At 37.9% G+C, this 19600-nt stretch overlaps 1 protein-coding gene, 1 long non-coding RNA gene and 1 pseudogene across 4 annotated transcripts in view; 1 reads left to right on the top strand and 2 right to left on the bottom strand.

Moving 5' to 3' along the window:
* Window positions 1–5803, bottom strand: part of LOC144581088 (uncharacterized) — a 95040-nt gene extending 89237 nt beyond the window's left edge. Inside the window, exon 1 of the long non-coding RNA XR_013531619.1 lies at window positions 5689–5803. This is a non-coding gene — a long non-coding RNA (uncharacterized LOC144581088). The remainder of the gene's footprint in view (window positions 1–5688) is intronic.
* Window positions 1926–3174, bottom strand: LOC144581524 (transmembrane protein 65 pseudogene; annotated as a pseudogene).
* A 356-nt stretch (window positions 5804–6159) lies between the features above and the next one.
* On the top strand, window positions 6160–17076 carry ZNF300 (zinc finger protein 300). Of its 3 annotated transcripts, XM_035288699.3 has the most exons (7): window positions 6160–6364; window positions 7081–7207; window positions 7880–7921; window positions 8126–8180; window positions 12559–12685; window positions 12926–13048; window positions 14212–17076. In XM_035288699.3, the coding sequence occupies exons 4-7, from the start codon at window positions 8178–8180 to the stop codon at window positions 15756–15758; spliced, it is 1800 nt and encodes a 599-aa protein (XP_035144590.1). In that variant the 5' UTR covers window positions 6160–6364; window positions 7081–7207; window positions 7880–7921; window positions 8126–8177; the 3' UTR covers window positions 15759–17076. The 3 variants fall into 3 exon arrangements, with proteins under 3 accessions (XP_035144590.1, XP_035144583.1, XP_054106867.1); XM_035288692.3 differs by lacking the exon at window positions 8126–8180; XM_054250892.2 differs by lacking the exon at window positions 8126–8180 and having other exon boundaries at window positions 7679–7921.
* The last annotated feature ends 2524 nt before the right edge of the window (window positions 17077–19600 follow it).

Genomic DNA, 19600 nt, shown 5'->3' with positions numbered 1-19600 from the left:
TTCAATGTGAAGTCTATATATTTTGACACCTTAAGTAATTCTGCAGATGTTCCATTAAACCAGTAATTCCCTAGGACTGGATTCTTTTCAAGAGCAAAAATAAAAAACAATAATCAAAAGCCCTTACTAAACTCACAGGCAAGGTTTCTGATATAAGATTTAATTAATAAGTTAAGCACCACATACATTTTTGGAAAAACAGAATGGACTGCCATCAATATACAAGTTAGGGACAGAAGAAAGCACCTACACTTTACCTCCCCAAAATATAGCTACTCTAATCCTATGAATCTGAAATTTTACAAAGTTTTTGTCTGGTTATCTGTGTGTGGTATTATATGGAAGATAAAAAACAAAATTCTATTTAAGATCGCAAGCTCTAGAATTATGATTTGATTCAATAAGAATGTTATATTATTTGTGCATGTTATATACTTATAAGTTTCTCTCCTCCATGATGTATTTACACTGTTACAAGTAAGAATAATTTTTTTAGCATGTGTAACAGATTACATGCTAAAAAGTTTAAGGGTTCAGAAAACTAAAATTTATAATTCTTTTTTTTTTTTGAGACGGAGTTTCACTCTTGTTACCCAGGCTGCAGTGCAATGGCGCCATCTTGGCTCACCGCAACCTCTGCCTCCTGTGTTCAAGCAATTCTCCTGCCTCAGCCTCCTGAATAGTTGGGATTACAGGCACGCGCCACTATGCCCAGCTAATTTTTTGTGTTTTTCGTAGAGACAGGGTTTCATCATGTTGACCAGGATGGTCTCGATCTTTTGACCTCATGATCCACCCGCCTCGGCCTCTCAAAGTGCTGGGATTACAGGCGTGAGCCACCATGCCTGGCTAAAATTTATAATTCTTACATGGTTATTTAAGTCAGATATACAAAACTAGAAATAAGTAACTTCAACCTAAAATATTCTTTAAATACCACAAAAGAAAAAACAGGGAGGATTTCCCTTCATGTAATTTTTGAGTAGACTAGCAAAAAAGCAAAATATTAAATATCTAATTTTCACTACAAAAGAGATTATTCATAAATAAAATTCACTAGGTAAGATATAATGAGATTAGGAGTATGAGTACGGAATATTCAGATTCATTCCATTCAGATGAGATGATGACATATTTGGAGGAAAAACAAGAAACCTTCCTAAATAATATAATTGTAGCTCATTAACCTTCCAAACATCATTTCAACTCCACCATTTATACCATAAACTTTCTTGACAGTTCCTATTTTCAACATTTTCTTAAAAAAAAAAAAAAATTTAGCCTCTTAATTTTCAAGCATCATATTGAATCCCTTAGTTCAATCTAATTCCACAATCCCCATTTCAAAGACTCTAAAATAACCATTTTCTTCCCCTCAAAAGTCAGAACCCACCATGTAATTATTCAAAACTGGGAAACTAAAGGTTAAAAAAAAACAATTAAAAATAGTATACTTGTTAGCATATACGGGTATATGTAGCAGGGAGACCACATAATTGCTCTTTCTTCTTAACCTCTGGCTCTTAAAATAGTAAAGTCAGAAAATTAAAATAAGTGACATATACTTAAAATACTTAAAATCTGTATCCATATCTATTTTCAACAGATGTGAGAGTTAAGAAAATGACTGAAATTATATGATTATAAATGTTTACTGCATAACAGTACAAAATTGATGTTGCCAAAAAGAGGGTAAAAAAATCTTTAACTGATATTAAACGTCTTAAGTAATTTGGGAAAATCTCAAGATTGAAATGTAACTACCAGGGAACAACAACCAAAAATGCTTTCATGCATGTACACATGTTAAGTAACAAATAAGCAAACCCCAAGTCAATGATACTTAAATAACATTATGAACACAAAAAGAAAAGATAAAAGGTTGACTGCTATTGATGAAAAAGCATTTCAACAATTTACACAAATGATACTGAATGGTTTTTTAAAAAGATGTCCTAAGAAGATCAAGCCACAATAAGTTAGTGTTTTCCATAACACATGCTAAATTATTTGATCCCATATCTATACTGTTACTGTAATTCCTAAATGTCGTGACATGTGACAGCATATTTAATAACTGAGGTACATTAGTTTACATCTTTTTATAGGTATTCTAAGAGGATTAACTTTTCGTTTCCAGTTTTTCATCTTCTTCACCTCCTCCAAAGAAAATCAAAGGAAACATTCCTAGAATGCAGCTAACAGCTTTGCCCAAATGTGTACTAAGACGTGTTTGCCACATGTCAACTTGCTTTGGTGTGAGATCAGGAATTGACAGGCCTAACCTAGAAGCCAATGCTTCAACGTAGCCTGCAAGTCCAAGTCCAGCTAAATCTGACACAAGATTTCCCAAAGCAGCAGCTGCCATAGTTGAAATTCCCAAAATAATTCCAGTAGACATTTCAATATGGGTTCCCATATCTCAGCTGTCCTGGGGTGGGTAATGGAGCTTCCAATTTTTCTTGGGCGATGGCAATGGACTCGAAGCGGTGCAGCTCTTTGAGCAGGCAGCTCCTCTCCGTGGAGTGTAGGCTATAGATGAAGTCGCGCGCGCCCTGCGCTGTGTTCAACGCCTCCCTGGGCTCCTTCTTGGGGTGCGTGCCCAGCCGCCGGGGGCCGCCCGGGAAGCCGCCGTGGGGCGCGAGCGCCAGCAGCTCCCGCCCTCAGCAGCGGCGCGGCGGCGGCTGGGCCAGACCTCAGGCTGCGCGCGGTCCGGCTCCTCAGCTGCGGAAGCAGCCGGCACGTGACGAGCAGAGGAGCGGGAACCCCCGCGGCCGTCCGGGAGGGCGGTTTCTAGCGCGGCTAAGGGGAAAAGTAGCTGGGCTCAGCCCGCCCCCGCCCCCGCCCCGAGGTCCTCCTGCCAGGCAGCCGAGGCGCCGGGCACCACGCAATCCGCGGGCCCGCGCGGCTCTCGCCTCCTGTTCCGTCCCTCTGCCCTTCCAAAAGGCCCGCAGCGGCTCCGGCCCCTAGGATGGGAAAAACTTTCTTTGAGACGGCCGGACCCGGACAGCGCCCGGAGAGGGCGGGAGAGCGCCACCCGGCTGAGGCGGAGCGGCGCGGGCGGACGGGCGAGTGAGTGTGTGTGTCCATCAGTCTGATCTTCCAGAGGGATGCGTCAGCCACCGGCCGCCCTACTCCAGCACCGCCCTCCTCTCCCGCCGGCTTTCTCACCATGTAGATTCCCCACGTCCCCACTCTGTAGGGTTCCCGAGCCCTCAAAGCACCTGCCGCCGCTACCCCTAGCGGCAGCACAAGCTATATTCATTCACTTTTATGTTAAAGATGGTAATAGCAAATTATTTTCATTTTTCCACTTTGTTTTTTACATATCCTTAATATAATTAATTTCAGGATACATAATATTATATCCTGAAATTCACTTCATGTTAGTACAGAAAGATATATTTCTCCCTCCCTCTCTCTGTCCTCTAATTCCTTTCACATCCACATCCACAGCAGAATAGTACTGTTTTAAATGTTTGTTATGTGCTGTCTTTTTGTATTAAAAACAGTCCTGCAATAAATAATCTTTTGGCTATTTTATTTTCTGCTGGTATATCTCTGGAATATATTCTTCAAGTGGGGTTTCTGAATCGTAGGGTGAAAATTATATAGTGCTGTGGTTTTAGAGCTATGTCCACATATTCTTTGATAATCCTCCCCTTAAGAGGTAGAGCTCAATTCCCATTCCTTTGATTATGCGCTGGCCTAAATGCCTCACTTCTAGCCAAGAGAATACAGAAAAAGTAATCAGATGCCACTTCCAATTTAGGTTATAAAAAGCCTGTGGCTACTTTTTTGTGTGTGTTCCCTCCCCCTTGACTCACTTGGTCTGTACAGAGTCAGCTATCATATCATGAGGCAGCCTTAGAAAGAGGAAGACACCTGCCATATCATGAAAGCAGTGAGGTAGCCTAACAAAGGGCCCACATAGTGAGGAACTGAGGCTTGGAGCAGCCATGAGGGCAAGCTTGGAAACTGATATTCTGAGGCTTGCCCACACTATTTGATTGAGTTTGGAAGCATACCCACCTCCAGTTGAGCCTTAAAATAACTGCAGCCCTGGCCAATGGCTTGATTGCAACTTCATGAGAGACTAAACCTGAACCAGCAGGCCAAGCTGTTCTCATTCTTAACTCACAGAATCTATGAGACAATAAATATTTACAATTTCAAGTTGCTAAGTTTTGAGTAATTTGTTACACAGCAATAGATAACTAATACATGTAGTTTTGCTAGATATTGCCAACCCCTCTAAATAGCGGCTAGACAAGTTTGCTGTTCCACCAGTAATACATGAAAGTTCCCACTTCCCATGGCCTTACTGACGGTATTACCAAACTTACAGTAATACTTTATAAGCAAATAGATAAGAAATGGTATCTTACTATGGCTTTAATTTTCTTCCTTTCATTATGAGGGAGGTTTCCTGTTCCTTCAACATTTTCTTTTTTAATTAAATACTATATTATATAAGGACAGCTTTCCATCATTCTTAAGATGAAGAACTAAAGTTTTTACAATTCCTACAAGGCTCTCCGCATAGGAAGAGTAGCAGAGTCTGGCCGTTTCCTGACTCCACAACTTACGCTGGCATCACTCCTTGAGGCTAAGGGTTCTGAATTAATCATTGCTATATACCCTTACCACTTAATTCGGTGTCTACACTGTCTTAAGCTCAAGGCAAGAAATCAATATTGATCTAACTGTGGAAGTCTAAATAGAGATGTGAAGTTAAGTACTCACAACCAACCATTTCTTATCCTCTTTGTCTTGACCAAACTTTAGTCCGACTTCTCTCCTTCCCGCAGGCCCCTACACGTTGGCCCACTGTGAGTTGAAACACTGCACTAATGTACTATGATGCAGAACGTCTCCCTGTAACCGCTTATTCTCAGAATCCCATGAAAACAGAAACAATTCCTGTAGAAATGCCCTGGTTTTGCCACCTGCACACCCCTACCTCATATCCTCCTCCCTACAAAGTTCCTGCTAACCTTTCTTACTCTTCCCTATTTAAAAAAAGAAAGCCATTTTGTTGGATATTGTGATGCTTGCAGATTTGAGATTGGAGCATTCTTCTTAATGCGGACAGTCTTTCTGAATACATTGTCTTCTTATCTAAGTCTGCATTTGTTTTGACATGAGAAATAAAATTGCTAAGTGTAAAATTGCTGCCCATTTCATAATATATCAAAAAGCATGATTCATGTGAAAATTATGATTCAAAATTGTATTCATTCATACAAATGAAACATTGGTCCGTGAACATGCATTTTTTTGTAAAGCTTGATGTAAGGCCTAAAGGTTAAGGTAATAATTTTAGTATTCTCTTTGGCTGGTTCATTTTTTTAAAAATCACGGTTGTTGTCTGTGAAATCTAACCTCCTCAGTCTTTCCCTTACGTCGGTTCTGCTTTTCAAGTCTCTTTTCTGTCTCAGTCTCTCTATAGCGCTCTATCCCTTAGCTTCCCACTTCTATTCCTATGTCGATTTTTTTTCTTTTAGTCTCCCATTTCTCCTTCTAGGCTTGCCCTTTGTCCCCATTTCCCCCATTTTCTCTCGATTCCCTGCTTCTCACTCTCTTTGTGCCTCAGTCTCTTCCCTGCCTCTTAATTTCCGTTTTTCCTTCAGTCGACCTCTATAATTTATTACTGCAATATCGATTTCTCTTATAAGAATTCCTTACCTTGTTATTGGCATAATTACAGTTCACGATGATTGTTCAGCCCTCCTCGCCCCCAGATTTTGGCCGTCTCTCCTCCCTCAGTGAAATCTCCCAGGAGAGGACCGCACCATTCCACGCTACCCCTCGCAGCAAATCGAATCTCCCGGCATGGGACTGTACCATTCACAAACACGTCCATGGTACCAATTCGAATTCCTCCCCTTTCGTCAGAAACATTCTTCCAGTAGAGGGCGGCTCACTCCAACTTCCTTTTCAATCTCTCTTGTAGAATCTGTCTGTAAAAGAGTGCACCTTACTGTCCCTGTCGTAGGCCTCTTTCCCGTCGTCTTCCCCTCCCTTTGCTGCCGCGGTGGTACAGCCCACACTCAGGCTCAATACCCGGCAAATCCTCCGCTTGTACGGAAACGACCAGGCTCTCAAGATGACGGCTCCACTCGGGAACAGCATCTGGGAGCAGCCATGTTGCCTCTTGAACAAAGCCGCTGAAGATGCGAAACGGGCAAAACCGCCCCGTACGGAACAGCCCTGCCTGGGGAGACCAGCGTTGCGCTCGCGGACAGGAAGCAAGAGAGTTCGCCAATATGGATGTGACAGCGGTTCCCATTCAGCGGTGATGGGGGTTTGGGGATCTGATAATCGAGCTAGGAGTCAGAGGCGGGGATGTGTTCGGTCAAAGGTGAGTCTGTGGAATTGGGATGGAATGGGAGGAGAGGAGCCCGTGAGGGTCAGTGGTAGGAGGTTTATCACGTCACTGTTTGGGGAGGTAGGTGGGATTAGTGTTGGTTTTATGTGGGAGTCCAAGATGTGATTAGTCACTGGGAAGTGAGAGGTGAGGGGGTGCCTTTGGGGTCAGGATTGGCGTGCAGGTGGACTGACTGGTGGGTTTAACTGGTGTCAGTGATTTAGGGGGCTCTGAGGAATCAGTGATAGAAGGCTATGGACTAAATGATGGGGGCGTTCAGTAGGTACATAATTGTGTGGGAGAGTTCAGTAGGGTACATAATTGCTAGGCCTGAGACTTCCGAGATTTAGATGGAGACAGTCATGGGACCAGGGTGTCATGGGAGTCAGCTACATTTTACTGGGGAAGCCTTTACTTATATTAAATTTCCGCAGCTCATAGGCAACTGTTGAGTTGCTAAAGGTCAAGCCCCTTTTCACATCTTTTCTTAGTCTACCATTGCCCCCTAAGCCTGGTGCCCCCATCAGAAATGATCATTTAGAAACAAGACCAAACAAATCAAAACTGATAGAATCACAATGAAAAGTTTGATTTCAGTCTCCACTTTCTACGTTTATTGAAATCATTTTATCTTTTATTCAAAAAACATTTGTTGAGCATCTGTTGGGTGTCCAGAGATAAGTATGACTGTTTCTTTTGTTTCCATTTAGATCTGTTTTGATACAGCCTAGGATACTCCATATAAAATAATCTCTCTGTCATGGGAGCCCCCACTTCCTCTGAAGTAGTTCAGCTCTGTCTGCATGACTTATCCCAGGACTGAGAAAAGTTTACCAGGTATGTACCTTCCTGCATTTAGTATATTCTCTTTTTTCAGTGGTTGAAACCTATCTCCATTTTGTATGCAGACAATAGCACCATTGAAAATCAGCAAAACAAATTTAAACAAAAAACATCTTAAAATTAACCTTTGAGTTCATGCATATTGATATAACAAGAGTTTTCTGAGTTGGGGGAAATAAGAGGGTTTTTGGAAGATTGTTGGATTCAGCTGCTGGTTCTTTTTAGAAATAGGGAATGCATGCTTCAGTTTTCCATCTAGTTATTCCCATTCTTATTGCCAAGGAGCTCCATCTTCACTTATATCTTTTTATAGCTATCCATGATTATTGCCTCATGAAAATCTTCTATAAATAGAATTCCTGATTCTCTGGGGGAGCAATAAGTTGTTACTAAATCAACTGGAAACATCTTCACATCTACCCAATGATAAAACCTTTTACCTGTAATACGTTGGTCATATTATAGGTAAAAGAGGAGTAAAGAATGATCCCTCCGCCACATGGTGCCTGCTGATCCTTCTGTAAGGCTCAAACAACATTATCCCACAGGATAGCCCATTAGCTACCTGACTTCTGATGTTAGTTGTTGCTAGACTGGTGAAAGTGAAAGCTGCAGTCTGGGTTTCGGCTATGAAAAACATTCTGATCACCAGTTTTGCTTTTTCAGTCATCTGGCCTTTTGGAAGAACAAAAAATGATGAAGTCCCAGGTGAGTTGCTTTTTTAAAAAAAATTTCTTCTTTGGTTTTCCATACAATAAAATGGAAAGTAAAGATAGCTAAAATCTGGATTAAGGAAAAGGTGGTAACAATAAAGATCAAGACCTAGAAAGAGTTCCTAGGTGATATGTAAAAAACCTGGCTGGAAACCATTTTTATAAATCGGTGTACTAATTTTTCTGATCTTTCTTGCAGACATCATGAGTTACACGATTTGCATTTCCCTAAAGATAAAGATAAATTTCCCATGGTAAGAAAATATTTCTTGCCATATAAGACTTAAAAAAAACTCCTTTTTGGCTTTTACTCTAGGAGGTGGAGTGCACAGTGTCCTCACCAACACTCCTTTGGCAAATCCACAGGTTTCTTGTAGTCGTGTCTTAAAATGATCTTCTTTAGAGGGGATGTACCATAATGTCTAGACAAACTCCTTGAACCTTATTCTTGAGTGGGGGTTGGCAAATTATTATCCATGGCCCAAATTCTGTTCTCCAACTGTTTTTATAAATAGTTTCATTGGAGCACAGCCAAGCTGTGTGTTTACTTGTTGTCTATGGCTGTTTCCTTGCTACAATGGCAGAGCTGAGTAGTTGTAACAGAAACCATATGGCCTGCAATGCCAAAAATATAAACTTTACTGAAAAAGTTTGTTGACCTCTGCTTTTGAGGAATAAATTGACTACAGATGTTTCCTTTATTACAGCTTTATCCAAAGGTAAATTCATTAATGTAAGATAGGCATATTTTGAATGTTTTTTTAAACTATATATTTCTCTCAAAAAAGCAGTTTTTAAATTATCTGGCAAATCTTTGGAGGGCAAAGGTCCCTGATGCTCCATACCTTTTGCTATACTTTCTAATTTGTAGGATTACTGTCAATTTCAAGGCTGTTCCTTCTTTGTGTTCTGATGTTTAAAAGTTTGTATTATTTTTTCTTTCTGCCAGCATTTGCTATATGCATGGTATAAACATTTAAAATTATATAAAAGATAAAAATTTAAAACAAAGAGACCTTTTAACTTAAACTCCCCTTCTCCCAGGATAATCAGTGTTAACCATTGCTTCTAACTTTCCAAATCTTTTTTGATATGAATATAACTGTAACTAACTGTTTAATTAAAAGTACAAATGTGTGAGAATGTCCTCTATTTTCTGCACTTTTCCTTTAGAAAAAGAATGTTATAGTAAACATTTTGTTCTGCAACCTGATTTTTAACTTACTGTCCAATATAAAGGTCTTTTGTATACATTGAGAGATCTTTCCATATCTATAAGGTGAGGAAACAATCCCAGGCAACCAGGCCCCAAGGAAATACTATGCACCTGATAAAATAATTAAGGAGAATTCTATATGGAATTCTATATAAAATAATAAGGGAGAATTCTATATGGATTTTTAAATTAGCCCAATAAATCAATGCGGAATTCTCCTTTATTATTTTATCAGGTGCATAATATTTCCTTGTGGCCTGGTTGCCTGGAATTGTTTCCTCACCTTATAGATAGAGATTATAATCCTTATAGGGTTGTTGTGAGACTTGAGCAAAAACCATGCTTGAAACTATCATTGGGGCATGGTTTGTACTGTATTTAAGTGTCAGCTGTTATAATTATATCATCATCATCATTATCATTGTCAAATCTTGAAATCAGCTTTTACATTAGGAGTCCTTATGTATATTTTACAGTAGAGTTTAGAGTTCTGTTGCAAAAAGATTTTTTTCATTGTTGTTTTTGTTTCTGTATTTCAATAGCTTTGCTTTAGAGCCATACTGTCTAATATAGTAGCCATCAGCCAAATCTGGTTACTGAACACTTGAAGTTGGCTACTCTGAATTGAGATATGTTGTGTTAAGTACATAGTAGATTTCAAAAAAACTCACTAGTAGTTTTTAAGGATTGATTACATGTTGAAATGATATCTTGAGTAATATGTTAGAATAAATACATATTGTTGGAAATAATTTTTTGAATGTGGTTCCTAGAAAATTTAAACTTGCCTCTCTGGTTAGCTTTTTATTTCTGCTACATGGCACTGCTTTAAAGGAGAATGGATTTTTTAATTAGCTCAATAAATCCAACTACTATGGCTAATTAGTTGATTAAATGCTGTTTCTTCAGGAAAAAGGCTTTATATTTGTTCCCTGGCATCCAGAAGTGAAGTCATTATTACACATAGCCTCCTTTTCAGCCTGTAACACCTACTTCCCTTTCATTGCTTTCATCTCTTCGTAGCACTTCCATTTCCCCAGTGACCGAGCTGTAAAAGTTGTTCATAGGTGACAAAAGTATAGTTTTCCACTGATTGTGTGCTATATTTTTTCAAAATTAAGAAATTTCTACCTATTTATATGGAAGCATTTGAGTATCATTAACAAAGTAAAATCAGAATGTTAGAATGATAACATCTATGAATCTATGTCTTAGAATGGATTTCCTCTATATTCTATTATCTTTCTCATGTTACTTTTCAGATCAAAAAATGTAGACTAATATACAAAATAGTTTTTAACTAAACATGAATTTTAATTTACTTTTTCTTTGTAATCTTTATTCATTTCTTTTTAACAAATGTTTCTTAAGTACCCGGTATATGTCATATGCACTGGCGTAGCTGTTGAATATCTCAAGCAGATTTAGGTTTAGTTTTCTTCTGGGAGGACTGCAGAGAAAAAATGAGTAAAAAGATGTGGAAACCAACATTAACACATAAAAGTTCTGTAGCAGACATGGGAGCAGGTACTGTTACAGCAGAGAGGGAGGAACAACCAGGTTTCTAAGGAAGCAGGTAATGGGCTTAAATGATTATTAACCTTGGCTCATGAGGGAAGTAGGCTGAGGACAGGAAGCAGCATTTGTAAAAGTAGAAAGGACACAGTGATTTTAGGAAGGCTGAAGATTTTAGGAAAACTAAAATAGAGAGTGCTTCATGGAAAGGTCAACTAAGGGTGGTATTGAAATGATAAAATATAAAAGATCATGATGTTTACCATATCAAGGAGGCAGTTTAGACTGCAGTAGTCAAGAACCTAGAGTATTGAGTGAGAATAAATCTTGCAGATAAGAGAGTTCATCAATCATATATTTAGTGTGTAATTTGGCAACTATTTATTTAACCACTGTAATCCTCAGTTGTCTTATATGTACAACAGGAAAATTAATAGGGTTGCCATGGACAACTAAATGTTTGGCAGCTTAATGGTGTGCATATGGAATTGGTGTGGGATGAGAGAAAACTTGAGATTTGAGATGACTGAGATGAGACTATTAGCAAAGAAGAAAACAAAGGAGTTTTTTTTTAAGCCGTAGTGTTGACATTCGAAATAATCAGTTTCATTCTGAAAGTGATATTTGGTAATAATGGAATATTTAGAAAAAAGTCTGAACAATTTATTTAAAATAATACAACTCACTATTAGTTTTTGCTATTACTTAACAACTATTGTGAGGGTAATGGTGACGTAATTAAAATAGTCAGTTTTCCCTCCAGAAACATTTTATAACTACTCTTACCCAAATTCTTTTTTGATGTTATGTCACTAATTTGTTATGGTTTCTTCATTAATGTTTTCTGTACATTTTTTGTTCAGTTTATTATTTGGGATTTCTTGTTTTTTGTTGCTACTGTAATTTGGTATATTCATTCTGTTACTAGCTATTATATGTATATAAGAGAGCTACTAAATTTGGGGAAGCTAAGGTCATTTTCCTGTGAAATAAAGAGATTAGATTAATGATCTTCTAGAACTCTGACATTCTATAGTTCTCTAAATGTAGCTTTTCTTTTTTTAAAAAATGTACTTACAAAGGGCTTTTCTGCTCTATAATCACTAATTCTCCCATTTCTTGTTTTGTTACTTGTATAGTCTTTAGCACTTTTTAGAGTTTAAATTTTTATTCCATCAGAATTTATTCTTTTTGCCCAGGTATGATATAGTGTATTGGTTTGCTAGGGCTGCTACAACAAAGTACCACAAAATTTAGTCTCCTAGTTCTAGAGGCTAGACATCCAAAATCAAGGTGTCCACAGGGTTGGTTCCTTCTTCAGGACTGTGAGGGATGTATTTGTTTCATTCTTTTCTCTTTGGCTTCTTAACTATCTTCTTTTTTCTCTTCACATTATCTTCCCTCTATATATGTCTTTCTCTGTGTTCAAATTTCCCCCTTTGGATAAAGACGTGGATCATATTGGATTCAGTTCCACCCTGAAGACCTCATGTAGCTAGTTATATCTGCAATGATCCTGTTTCCAAGTCATACCACATTTTGAGGTACTGGGGGTTAGGACTTCAACCTATAAATTTTCAGGAGATACAACTCAACCCATAATGTTTCTTCAGCATTATTATTTTCCTGTTTACTATTCATCCAATAAACCATCTTCCTCTCAGTTATTTGGGTGCTGCCTTTAAAATTTATGAAATTACTATATGTATTAGGTAGGCATTTTATGGTCTACCTCTTTTTCTTTCTCCTCATATGCCTGGATCTGCTTGCTAAAAACAGGATTTTATGTTGTTTTTCCCCAAAACTATATGATACAAAACTAGGTGTGGGTGAAGTTGTGTACACTATAGTAGAAATTATGAGATGATGACTTCAGATTGAACAGGAATGTACTATTACAGGGATTAGTATCATTCAAGGATGTGGCTGTGGATTTCACCCAGGAGGAGTGGCAGCAACTTGACCCTGCTCAGAGGACCCTGTACAGGGACGTGATGCTGGAGAACTACAGCCACCTGGTCTCAATGGGTAAGGATGGCTTCCTTGAATAACTCAGAGTTGTCCAAGCAAGTGCCTTTCCTTATCACATGATATGATTAGGTAGTTTCTGACACATGTCACGACTTTCATGACCTTCATACCTTTGCAAATGGAGGTTATGCCTTTGTTGAGGGCTAACTGGACTTCACTGTAGACCACCTGAAACTGTACCTTCCCTTCTTCCTTTAGTGCAGTCAATCCCAATTCTCTGTGATTTCTGTTTAATAGGGTATCCCGTTTCCAAACCAGATGTAATCTGCAAGTTGGAACAAGGAGAAGAGCCATGGATCCTAAAGACAGACATATCAAATTGGATCTATCCAGATGAATATCAGGCAGATGGGAGACAAGGGAAGTGAAATATCAGTTTATGTGTGTTTTTTTAATTGATTGGTGCCCAAGGCTTATGTTTCTATCCTTATTGAAATCTCCTATTCTTTGCTTCTATGCTGAGAATTTAGTAGTCACTCAACAAGTAATTGTGAAGCCTGTCAAAGGAGTGCTATTTTTCGTTGATCCTGTCATACACACGCAGGAGACGGGATCACTAAAAATATATATACATATAGTATATATACATACATACATACATACGTATATATACATACCTCAACTGGATGACACTATATATCTAGTGTCTTTCCTGAAAGGGTTTAAAGGCAATAAAAGACAAATTCCTTTTAAGACATAAGTTGTACTTTAGAAGGCAAGATTCCCAGATGAATGACTGTACAAAATTAAATGTCAAATATGTTGCTGTTTTAAAAGTTTAGAGAGAATTAGAGACTAAAGAGATGTGGGAGAATTTGAGAGACGTTTTTCAGAGCTTGCAACTATAACTGCTCTGAATGACATAAATGCTGATGAGACTGAAGGAGGAGGGTGAAGGCAAGCAAACAGTGTTGGAGAGAGAGTATATGAACAAAACCTTAGTGTCAGGAAGATACAGCTTTTCTGGGAGACCTTTGCTTGCTTTAATTGACATGTATAGAAAGTAGTTTACTGGGAGTAGTAGAATTTAAGTCTGTATTCTCAGTTTGATACTGGATCTGTAATGGGATATTGGATTTTTCTATTATTTATGTTAGTTGTTAGGAAAATAGATTGACCAGAGTTAAAGTATTTTGCTTACAGAGGATACCTTCTTTACAATGATGGCAGGATAATAAGAATATGTAGCATATCATTTATAATATAAATGAAATTAAACAGTAAAAAGGGTTTTTTTATTCAGAAAGCAGAAGTGAAAGATTCTAAAATTCAAAATTAGAGTGATGAGAACCCAGACATTGTTTCATCTAAGTTTAGTTTTTACATGAATATTTCTGTTAAAGATTCTTGTCTATCTATTCACCTGATAACTCTATATGCTGTACTGTCTTCTGAGATGGCCCGTTTCCATCCCTTTATTGTGAGTTCATCTACTATGTTGGATCATCTGTTTCTTCCACTTCCTCACCATCTGTTAATTGACTCTTGTGATGACTCTTAAATTGTATCTTTTCTTCTTTTAGACAGGAAGAGTAACCTTCACAACTCTGAGTCATATATTTTGGAGACAGTTTTTTCCCAACATAAGATACTGAAAGGAATCACAAAGGATGGTTCATTGTGCTCCATTTTAAAAGTCTATCAAGGTGATGGCCAGCTGCAGAGATTTCTGGAGAATCAAGACAAACTCTTCAGGCAGGTCACATTTGTTAATAGCAAAACAGTGACTGAGGCATCAGGGCATAAAGATAATCCATTGGGAAAAATGTTTCAAGAGTACATAGAACCAGATACATCAATACAGAGATTCCATAAATATGATGCTTTTAAAAAGAACTTAAAACCAAATATTGACATACTGAGTTGTAATAGCAATTCAAGAAAAAAACCTGATCAAAGTTTTGGAGTTGGAAAATCATCTGGTGCGAGTGATCCCAGTTCTAATCTTGAGAAGATTCAAAATGGAGTAATACCTTTTCAGGATAATCAGCGTGGAAATGTTTTAAGCAATACACAATCCCTTATTCAATATCAGAATGTTGAAACTAAAGAGAAAACCTGTGTATGCATTACATGTGGGAAAGCCTTTGCTAAGAAGTCACAGCTCATTGTACATCAAAGAATTCATACTGGAAGGAAACCATATGACTGTGGTGCATGTGGAAAAGCCTTCAGTGAGAAGTTTCATCTTGTTGTACATCAGAGAACTCATACTGGGGAGAAACCTTATGATTGTTCTGAATGTGGAAAAGCGTTCTCTCAGAAATCATCCCTTATTATACATCAGAGAGTTCACACTGGGGAAAAACCCTATGAATGTAGTGAATGTGGGAAAGCCTTCTCCCAGAAATCACCCCTCATTATACATCAGAGAATACATACTGGGGAAAAGCCCTATGAATGTAGAGAGTGTGGGAAGGCCTTTTCCCAGAAGTCACAGCTGATTATACACCATAGAGCTCATACTGGAGAGAAGCCATATGAGTGTACTGAATGTGGGAAAGCCTTCTGTGAGAAGTCCCACCTCATTATACATAAAAGAATTCACACTGGTGAGAAACCCTACAAATGTGCTCAATGTGAAGAAGCCTTCAGCAGGAAGACAGAACTCATTACACATCAGTTAGTTCATACTGGGGAAAAACCTTATGAATGTACTGAATGTGGGAAGACATTCTCCCGCAAGTCACAGCTCATCATACATCAGAGAACACATACTGGAGAGAAACCCTATAAATGTAGTGAATGTGGCAAAGCCTTCTGTCAGAAGTCACATCTCATTGGACATCAGAGAATTCACACAGGAGAAAAACCTTATGTGTGTACTGAATGTGGGAAAGCCTTCTCTCAGAAGTCCCACCTTCCAGGACACCAGCGAATTCATACAGGAGAGAAACCTTACATATGTGCTGAATGTGGAAAGGCCTTTTCTCAGAAGTCTGACCTTGTTTTACATCAAAGGATTCATACCGGGGAAAGACCCTATCAATGTGCTATATGTGGGAAAGCCTTCATCCAGAAGTCACAACTAACTGTACACCAGAGAATTCATAAAGTGGTAAAATCATAATGAACTGGCCACAGAAAAGCCTTAGTATTAGCTCAAGCCTTAATAATTACTAGAAACCCAATTAATTTGATAATCTTGGGGACAGCATCCCAAAAGATAAAATTTTTTAAGGGAATTTATGTTTCTAGTATGGTGGTGCCTAACTTTTCCAGCAAAGATAATGGAAAATCGTTATATAAATGAAGAAATTTTTAACATGGCATGTGAAGCTTTTAAAGTTATGAACTCAGTGATCAACACAGCAAGTTAAGCATACAGAATATTATCAAGTTGCATATTCCCTTATACTACATAATGATAATCAGCCATTGTGAAACTGCTGATATTAGTTTGGTATAATTATGGCCATAAAGTAATTTTCTATAAAAGACATTGGCCGGGCGTGGTGGCTCACGCCTATAATCCCAGCACTTTGGAAGGCCGAGGCGGGTGGATCACAAGGTCAAGAGATCGAGACCATCCTGGTCAACAAGGTGAAAACCCGTCTCTACCAAAAATACAAAAGTTAGCTGGGCATGGTGGTGCGTGCCTGTAGTCCCAGCTACTTGGGAGGCTGAGGCAGGAGAATTGCTTGCACCTAGAAGGCAGAGGTTTGCGGTGAGCCGACATTGTGCCATTGTACTCCAGTCTGGGTAACAACAGCGAAACTCCATCTCAAAAAAAAAAAAAGACATGGAAGAAAGCTTGAGTAAACAACAAAATAAAACCTAGAAACTATTTTAAGAAGGGACTGGAGTATGATCCCTAAAGCTACATATAAAGTTCTTGTACAAAAAATGGAAAGATAGGTTGATCATATTCAGTAAAGTTTATGTGTATGCATTTTCCCATCTCAAGCATATAAGTTGACCTGCACCTCTGAAAGGACCTTGAGATTGATGTATTTTGAGCAGGTCTCCCTTTTACTCCCCCAAGCTGGAAACTTGTAGCTGAAAAATACTGGCACTGAGGCCAGATATTCTTGGGTTTAATCCTGGCTCAGTGATTTACAGATTGACTTTAGGCAAACATACTTCCCCTCTCTGAGTAAGTTTTATCAGTAAGTACAAATACAATGCAGTGCTCATTTTCAGTTAATATTAGTACTTTTTAAATCTTTACTCTCGAAGGATTAGATGCTAAGACTAATGTGTAAAAGCCACATCTGAACTTGCTTTGCCCTCTGGACACTCTGCTTTTGATTGCCCATCCCTGTAAGTGGCTCATTTTACTGTCTTCTGATCCTGGTGGCCTTATCTTTGCTATGTTAAGGTTACATTTTTTTAACACTTGCATTTATTTACATATACCTATATAAACTGTGGTGATTGCACATAAAGACCTGCCTAATGTCTCTTCACTTCTTAGTGATTCTTGCCTTGAAACCCCAACTGTTTTCCCTGAAAATTTACAGGGGAAAATTATTGAGATGAGAAGTCATGCCTGCATAACCTTGAGAACATGAGGTCTCTAAAATATCTCCTACTCTGCTTTTTGTTATTCCATCTATTTCCCTATAAGCATTTTTAGATGAGCACCCTTGCTGGAGGTGACCAGCAGGAGAGCATACTTGAGAATGAGTATGTTCAAGGCAAGGATGAGAATGTCTGTGTGATAAACACAGCATCTGCACATATTTCCTGCTTGATTTCCTACCCACTCAATCCCCTTCCTGCTTGGCTGAACTGTGTGTTGTGAAAACATGGAGCTCCTCTGGTTGCAAACCACTGTAGAGTAGAGGGCACACTGGACAGGGATGTGGGAACTCAGTATTAAAGATGTCTTTCCTCTACATCCCAGGTGATTTATATATTGCTGGGGTGAGGAAAGAGAAATCCAAAGGAGCAAGCCCAATCATAAAATAGAATTGCTAATTTCATTGTTGAATAACAGAAATGAAAATACTATGTAGCATTTAGGTAGCTAGCACATGGCTATAAAACTTTAGTGGATTTTTAGCTCTCTATATGGAACTAAAGCTACAATTACATGGAACTAAGCTTCCCCCCCATTAGTAAATTGGAGATACCTAGTTTTCATCAATACTTACATTGAGCTTACTCTGATGTCTTGTTTTGCATAACTCTTTTATCAGGCTTACTCTGATAGTCTGTTCTTCATATTTTTTTAATCTGTACGTCCTATGATTGCCCCCAACAGTGTATCCAATACATGCAATTAGTCATATTCTTCACTCCTCAGCAAAGTCACATCAGTTTTCCACAATAGTCAATGAACCCCATATTAAAACCTCAGCAAGCTTTTAAAAAAATCTTACAATTTGGTTCTAAAATTACATACAAAAATGCTCCAAGGCAAGAGTAGCTAAGACACTTTTGAAGAACAAATTTGGATAATTTATTAGACTTCTTATAAAACTGTGTAATTAAGGCAGTGTGGTATTATTCCAGTAGTCATATAGATAATGGTAAAAGAGAATCTGAAAAGTGATAATTACCTGTAGAAACTTGAATTATGACAAAGTTGGCATTCTAGAATAATGGGAGAAAACTCACCTTTTCAATAATGCTTCTGGCTCAGTTATCCATATGAGTAAAACAAATAAACAAATTTACTGCATATCATTCACAAATTTTATTCTGCCTAAACCTGTAATAGAGGAAGATGTATAGCAGTTAGTACAGATGAGGCAAAAGAAAGCCTGAAAATATCTAAACATCTGTCTCAATAGTTTAGAATAAAAAACATTGTGATCTAACTCCAAGAAAGTAAAAAGGACATGATAAAAATAAAAGAAGATGAAGAAATGGGGAAACACACAAAATAGGAACAACAAAACAAGAAAATTGTGGCTCATGCCCGTAATCCCCATACTTTAGGAGGACAAGGTAGGAGGATAGCTTGACCCCAGGAGTTCAAGGCTGTAGTCATTGTGCCACTGCACTCCAGCCTGGGTGACAGAGTGAGACCTGTCTCAAAAAAATGTATTGTTGATTCAAAAAAATAATGCAATTGATAATCCCCCAGTATTACAGTTAAATAAGTAAGGCATAAATACCCAATATAAGCAATGAAAAGGGAGAACATTACTTCAGAATCTACAGATATTTAGAAGACACTAAAAAGATTTGAATATAACAATATTTTACTAAAAGATAATGTTAATTCTACAATATATCTTCCAGAAAAGAGGAAGGATCCCTTTTTGAAATTTTTAAGATTAGCATTACCCTAAGGCTAAACCCAGACAGACATTCAGGAAAAAAATAATTAATGACCAATATTTCTCCTGAACATAGACACAAACAATCTTAACAATATTTGCAAATGAAATTCTGGAATATTTGAAAAGAAAAGTACATTATGGCCAAGGAGGGTTTAATTTAGGAATGCAAGTTTGGTTCAACATATAAAACCAAGTGATGTAATTCTTCATATCCATAGCCTAAAACAGAATTATTGTATGATCAGTTCAGTAGATGCAAGAGAAATATTTGACAAAAAATGTTCACATCCACTTAGCATAAAACTTTAAATAAACTGGGAATAAAGGGCAGCCTTCTCAAATAATTAAAGGGCAGATACAGAAAACCTACAGTAAACATCATATTTAACGGTTGGGAAAATAGGCAAGAATATTTACTTGATTCTATTTCTGGTTAATATTATACTGGCGAATTTAGCCAGTGCAATAAATAAAGCAAAGTAAGGAGTGGGCCTGCAAGCTGGAAAGGAAGAAATGAAAGTGTTACTTGTAGACACATATCCTTCTATGTAGAAGATCTCAAAAACTGCACAAAATACTTACTAGACCTAATAAGCAGGTTTTGTAAAATATCTAAATAATTGGAGAGATACAATGTTTAAAGACTGAAAGATTCAATATTGTTAAGGTATCCATT

Source organism: Callithrix jacchus, chromosome 2, assembly GCF_049354715.1.
Source record: "Callithrix jacchus isolate 240 chromosome 2, calJac240_pri, whole genome shotgun sequence".
Taxonomy (NCBI): domain Eukaryota; kingdom Metazoa; phylum Chordata; class Mammalia; order Primates; family Cebidae; genus Callithrix; species Callithrix jacchus.
This window is presented reverse-complemented; position numbering and strand designations above follow the sequence as displayed.